The sequence below is a fragment of the Genypterus blacodes genome, unplaced genomic scaffold (genome assembly GCF_046128005.1).
Source record: "Genypterus blacodes isolate CSIRO-AG114 ecotype Tasmania unplaced genomic scaffold, CSIRO-AGI_Gbla_v1 ptg000044l_1, whole genome shotgun sequence".
NCBI lineage: Eukaryota > Metazoa > Chordata > Actinopteri > Ophidiiformes > Ophidiidae > Genypterus > Genypterus blacodes.
This window is the reverse complement of record NW_027466857.1, coordinates 6,016,245-6,022,693: the sequence shown is the minus strand read 5'-3', so window position 1 is coordinate 6,022,693 and position 6,449 is coordinate 6,016,245. Positions and strand designations below refer to the sequence as shown.

The 6,449-nt window shown below is 38.7% G+C and overlaps 1 protein-coding gene and 1 pseudogene across 1 annotated transcript; one reads left to right on the top strand and one right to left on the bottom strand.

Moving 5' to 3' along the window:
* Positions 1 to 686: 686 nt before the first annotated feature.
* Positions 687 to 2,198, bottom strand: LOC142999641 (uncharacterized; annotated as a pseudogene).
* Positions 2,199 to 4,876: 2,678 nt separating this feature from the next.
* Positions 4,877 to 6,224, top strand: LOC142999369 (uncharacterized). The gene is made up of 4 exons (XM_076148868.1): positions 4,877 to 4,947; positions 5,122 to 5,466; positions 5,585 to 5,941; positions 6,023 to 6,224. Exons 1-4 carry the CDS (start codon positions 4,905 to 4,907, stop codon positions 6,178 to 6,180), a joined length of 903 nt encoding a protein of 300 aa, XP_076004983.1. The 5' UTR covers positions 4,877 to 4,904; the 3' UTR covers positions 6,181 to 6,224.
* Positions 6,225 to 6,449: the final 225 nt, after the last annotated feature.

Here is a 6,449-nt window from a genome sequence, read left to right as displayed (position 1 = left end):
GTTACAAAGGTAAGGTATCAGCGAAGGCCAAACTATTAAATTAGGTCATTTTGCAGAACAATGTCACAGTAAATTTGATCTTCTGTGCTTAAGTAATGAGACTCCACCTTAAGTTCTGACTCTAGCGTAGGTGCTTTCTGCCTCAGCGGCTCTCACAGGCCTTTCTCCTGCATCACCAAAGTTTCTCCTGGTGAAGTTTGGTGCAGAATAAACCAACAGGTCCTCATCTCTCTGAGGAAATACAGACAAGTGTTATCAGAGTGAAGAACTTACACACAGAAACCCCACCCAAAGTTAGCAGGTCAACTGTCAACTCAGAGTCTACTGTTGCTATTTCAGTCACGCAAGAATGGAGTTTAATGAAAGCATGTAAGTGACCTCAATAATTGTTTTGTGAAAGAAATATTTAATAACTGGGTCTGAGGGGTTAAATGGTTCCTTCCATCTTCCATCAACATGTAATAACATGACAAAATTTGTATTTGAGAGATTCTCTTTAATTTTAGTGTGTGCCTATTTTAGTCATTGACAATCATAGTATTTGACAATATTTTAACGTTTATTAGGATTTTAATGTCCAGCTCGGGACATCAAACGACAAACCCCAAAATCTCAAGTTAATGTCAAACAATTATTGTCCCTTTGAAATAAACTATTACTACTTTGAAATAAATATATTTTATTTCTCACCTGCTGACTTTGCTGATCAGCACCGAATGTTGCAGCTGGAATATAAAATGAACAAGCAGTCAGTAATAATCACTACAAGTGTTCAAGGTTCATTGCTTGATTTACTGAAGACATTAAACCAATTTAGTTCCTACAAAATACTGTTAGAGTGTGTGTGTGTGTGTGTGTGTGTGTGTGTGTGTGTGTGTGTGTGTGTGTGTGTGTGTGTGTGTGTGTGTGTGTGTGTGTGTGTGTGTGTGTGTGTGTGTGTGTGTGTGTGTGAACTCTCTTACCTTTGCAGCAGTGACGTGTTTTTTTCTTCATGTTGTAAATGAGGAGAACGATCACAATCAAACTAACGGCCAAAGCAGCAGATAACAGTGGCACCATCATATTGACCTCAAATGCCTGCGTGCTGCTTCCTACAATGAAAATTCACAATGAGTAAAGTTTAATGATAATATAAGTTTGCCTTTTGATATTTAGATAGTTATATAAACCTCAGTGAATTTTATATGACTCAGTATGCACATATATCTCCATTTTTCCAATTAACAGAACAATGTATTTACCTTCAGGGTTCAGTTTTGTTCCATTTCCAAACCAAATCTCCCCACATGAGGCCACAGCACAGTAATAAGTCCTAGCATCAGAGGAGCTGACGTGCTTAGAGAAGCTGTAGACACAACTCTGTGGAGAGCCTCTCTCAACACGTCTCTCACACTCATCACCACTGTTACCATGAGCATGAATGAAACTGGGATGAGATCCATCTGATCTGGCTCTGAACCAGAACACACTGTCCTCTCCTGGACAGAGTTTGTCCTCAGAATCAATGAGCACCGAACACTGGAGAGTCACTGAGTCTCCTGGATGGGCTTGGTCAGATGGAAACGTCTGAATGCCAGCATTGATATCAGGATCTGCTCCTGGGTCAAACAAAAGAAGAGACATTTTGTGTATAAAATCTAAAGTAATTCTATAAGATCTGTTTGAATTCTGAATTGTGTGTTTACCTTTGATTTTTAGACATGTTGCATTCAAGACTGTCATGTTGATGTTGTCTGCTTTTCAACAGCAGTAAACTCCAGAATCACTCATCTTTGTTTTATTAATATGCAGAACAAAGCTTCCAGGCTCTTGTTTTGCTGTAAAGTGAGGTGTTGTATCAGAAACATTATAATCAAAGTAATGTGTTCCTCCTAAAACTTCTGGAAATTTTCCAAAAGCAAGTCTGATCCAAAATAAGTGTGCTCCAAACCAAGACTTATCCCGGATACAAGTTAAGGTCACAGGTTCTCCAACTCGAACAGTTTTTGTGTCAAAGCTTGGCGCATCTTTACATTCTGTAAAACAAATGAAAGACACGCTGTGATTAAGGAGCAACCTTCAACCTAATCACTGTCAGAAAATTACAGTAATTGAAAAAATATAGTAAAAATATAGTAAAAAAGAAAATCTTTTCCCATACTTACGCCCAGTTCGGAGAATGAGAATGATAGAAAGTATAACCAGCATCCTCTGATTGATTCGCTTCAAATTGCACTGACAGATGATTCATGTTCGATGTGTTAATATCAAATGGGAGGGAACAATCTCAAAACTAATCTGATTGGCCTGCTGGCATGTTTGTGTTTTGCACAGCACTGCCACAGTGGAAACAATCGCAACCAAAGTTTCCAAACTAAACTAAAGAAACAACACAAGCAGCAAATGATTAAATGTTGAATTGATGTTTGCATGATTTAGTTTCTATCATTGACACTTGACTTGAGAATGAAACACACTAAAGCAATGTTTTCTATGTGTTTTTTTCACATAACCCTTTTCTGCTGAAGGTCTGAAAATTTCCTCCAAGCTGTTGAAGATTCTTGTCTCATTGCTGTCTTAATTTGGACTTCACCTGTTGGATTCTCTGCATGTCTAGACTAGAGTCCTTAAACATGATGGCAATTAGAAATTAAGTGCAACCACATAAACCTGAGAGTTAAATTAGATTAATTATGAATGTATGGCTCCCCCAATGTAAAATATTGGCAATGTTGTATTTCATAGATGATTTCTCACTGATCTCTGATCTTTTCCATCTTTGATGTCTGTAAATTTGTTACATCAGCTTCTTTTTTTAGAATATGACTGCCCTCTTCTGGTGTAAAACTATTTGACACAGAAGACAAAGTTTCATGAACCCATCCCATGTGGTCCCATCATAAACTGGCAATATGATGCTGTTACAGGATTATACAAGATTGAAGATTTTATAGTTGTTCAATATCTGTACAGGGTTAGATAACATTAATAGATTATTCCCTCGTATCATTGATAAACAATTACAGCACTGGCATTAAGACACACACACACACACACACACACACACACACAAATGTAGACGTACACAAAAATACACACACACGCACAAATGTAGACATACACAAAAATACACACACACACACACAGCAACAGGCACCCTGACAAACACTATATGGAATGTTTAGCATCGTTGCGGCTGTCTGTCAAAAAGGTGTGAACTGAACTGGGCTCTTCTTCCTGTCATGTTCTACTAAAGTACATTTTTTGTTTTAATGTCAGGCAGTGGTCTGACTTTTTGACCTTAATGGAATTTTCATTCTCAATAGATTTGTTGAAGAAAATAAACATTCTTTTGCAGTGTTTCACTATTTCACAAATGTTAATTACATAGATTTGGTGCCAGACGTACTCATTTAAAAGATGTTTATCCAAATGTAAGTGTTGATGTCTGTGAGGGTTCTCAGTCATTCAGGTCATGGTATCCAAGGAAAAGTTAATCTTTAGCAACTGGACTTGACAATGCTTAGCTCTTTCATGTCCACATGTCATATTCAACAAAGCTGAAACTAAAGCAAGCAGCAACTCCTGCTGAAGCCTCCCCACCCTGTTGTATTTCACCACACATCCTGTTGATGCCTATACACAGATCTATTCTGAGTAAACACACTCGGTGGTCGGCCAGAGGTGAAAGAGATGGCCAACCACACAAGCGTAGCTGCTGCATGTGGCTTTGCTATTTGTTTCCAAATCAACTTCAACTTTGTACAGTGCTGTGAAACGACACCAGAACTGACACTCAGACAACCTAAAAAAAAAATATTTCCATTATATCGTTTGCGTGAATGAATGTACATATAACATAAGAAGGTGAGTGGCTTTGGATCTGTCCAATACTCAGTCATTAGGAGCATAAAGAGCAGGTGGTGCAGAACCCAGGTTTGCTTCCCTGCAGCACCACAGAAATGTACATTACTTATTGTGAAACCACCCACCCACCCACCCACACACACACACCCACCCACCCCCAACACACACAGTTCTATCATGGGAGAAGTGGGTGGAGTGCTGGGGTGGGTAGAAATAACTCACAATGATGAGCAGCTAAGTTCTAATGAGACTGAAGCTAGTGTGCTCAGTGTTTAACATGTCAGGGCCCAATGTCTGTCCAAGCTCCTGCAGCCGTGTACTGGAATTTAGGACTACAGTATTTTGTATGGAAATCAGGACAAGATAATTAAGTTAAGGCTAGGAGAGCAGGAATGGACATCCAACAGAATGCTTTCAGTTTAAACAATGTAGTGAACAAGAACAAATATACAGTATTCAGAAAGTAAAATGATAACAAAATTGAAATTTCGGGGCCCAACAACAAAACAGTAATGCATTAAATAAATGAAAAAACTCCCTTCTCTCCAAATGTAACATCTACATGTTGTTTTGGCCACAGAATGAGTTTAAGGACAATTTTGGCTGGAGAAAAACAATAATAATAGAAATCTGAGCAAAAACAACAGGGTTCTTGAACTTTGTGCTTGAACCCCTAATTATATAGATTTGAGTTTTTTATCATCATGTCTTTACTCTTTGTGCTAGGGATTCTACTCCTTGACACTGTAAATGAAACATGGTTATGTTGACTTTGCTGATGAGAAGCGAAGAAATTCTTGCTCAGAGTTGTATTACATGGAAATACCATATTGTGTTATAATTCAAAGAACAAAACTGTACAGTTTAGATTGGCATAAATGAGATCTGGGATGTATTCTATACATATATAGAATACATATTCTATATTTCTATGTAAATGTAAGAGGAAGTGTGGTTTCTATCGTCCAGCCAATCACTTTGTAAACCTTAATCACCTTGTGTCTAAAGCTTCTCCTTCAGTGGAAAGGCATCAGTTGTGGTGGTGTTGCTGTGCCGCGATGATTGAAAGACCGTTTGCTTTTCTTCTTTTAATGACAATATGTAAGTACAACTCTTTTATTGCAGAAGAAGAAACACCTGTTTGTACTAAGCTCTATGTGAAAACTTTTTTATATTAGACAAATTATACAGTATTTGATGGTTGATGACAAATATCTCTTTTTTTAAAAACCTTTCCTGTACATTTATTTTACTTTCAATGTCTCTTCTCTTCAGGCTTAACTCACACTTTAGAGGTTCCTCGTCCAATCCCTTTGAGTGTGGCTGAACTTGGTGACAGCATTACTCTGCAGTGTCCAGTCTCTAAGGGGAGAGATAGATTCTTTTACTGGTATAAGCAGTCTGTGGGTTATTTGCTCCAAACTGTTGCAAAAGTGAGCTATGACAAAATAAATCTCCTTGGAGAATTTGAAAACTCTCGTTTTACAATCACAAAGGAGGTTTCTCAGTATTTTCTTGTCATCACAAATGTGCGCAAAGAAGATGAAGCAGCATACCTCTGCCAAACTGGAACTGCATATGAGCAGAGTTTTGTTAATGGGACATTTCTGACTGTGAATGGTAAAGTATATTATCAATTTGTGGTTCCATCAATAATCACTAACTTCTACCACCATGCTAAGATATTGATATTGAATTTCACAATAAAATGCTTTTGCTTTTTTCACTGGACACTCAGATTACGATCTGCAAAAGTCTGTCTACGTGAAACAAGACCCAGAGACCAAGTCTGTCCAGCTGGGCGACCCAGTGTCTCTCCAGTGTTCGCTTCTCTTCGGGAACCAAGAGAACAGAACTGAGTGTCCAGATAAACGCAGAGTGTCCTGGTTCAGATCTGGAAAATCCCACCTGGGCCTTGTTTACACTCACTGGAACAGTAGTGCTGACTGTGTGGAGAGTCCTTCTTCTCAAAGGAGCGGTGTCTACACTCTGCCTAAACATATACGGAGCTCCTCTGATGCTGGGACTTACTACTGTGCTGTGGCCACATGTGGAGAGATCCTGTTTGGTGATGGGACCAGAGTGGAAGCAGAAGGTAACTCCATTCTTAATAAGGACGACATTCTGCACAAAGTAAACAATTATTAATTTCCACTGTCTGTTCCTCTTGTTTCAGCAAAGCACAATGGGATTCTGTTTGTTTTCTCTGCTTATGCGGGCATAAGTGTGATTGTCATAGCTGCCCTCATTCACGCCATCAAGACAAAAGCATGTGACCGCTGCAAAGGTATTTCTCTACTCACTGTTGCTTTTATGCCAGTGGATTCACTGTAACAGTCAACATAACTATTGAATCATTATTCACAACTGTTTTTTTCCCATTCTTATTTCATAACCCAAAACTGCAAACAAATACTGCAGCAGCCAGAGGTGATCAATGGAGTCAGCAGGTAGGGAATAGATCAATAAAGTTGTTGCTATGACTTCTACTACTTCTACTGCATGGCATGTATCTGCTGTATTTCCATAGAGAGACATGAGGGATTACTCTGCAGTCGTCTTTGCCGTGAAGAAAACTGCAAGCAGAGATGTAAAAGCAGCAG

Bases quoted from the DNA above. Each gene is read 5' to 3' on its own strand.
- LOC142999369 (XM_076148868.1), top strand. From the start codon at position 4,905: ATGATTGAAAGACCGTTTGCTTTTCTTCTTTTAATGACAATAT. The intron at 4,948-5,121 runs GTAAGTACAACT...TCTTCTCTTCAG, and splicing joins TCTTCTTTTAATGACAATAT to GCTTAACTCACACTTTAGAG. The intron at 5,942-6,022 runs GTAACTCCATTC...CTCTTGTTTCAG, and splicing joins GACCAGAGTGGAAGCAGAAG to CAAAGCACAATGGGATTCTG.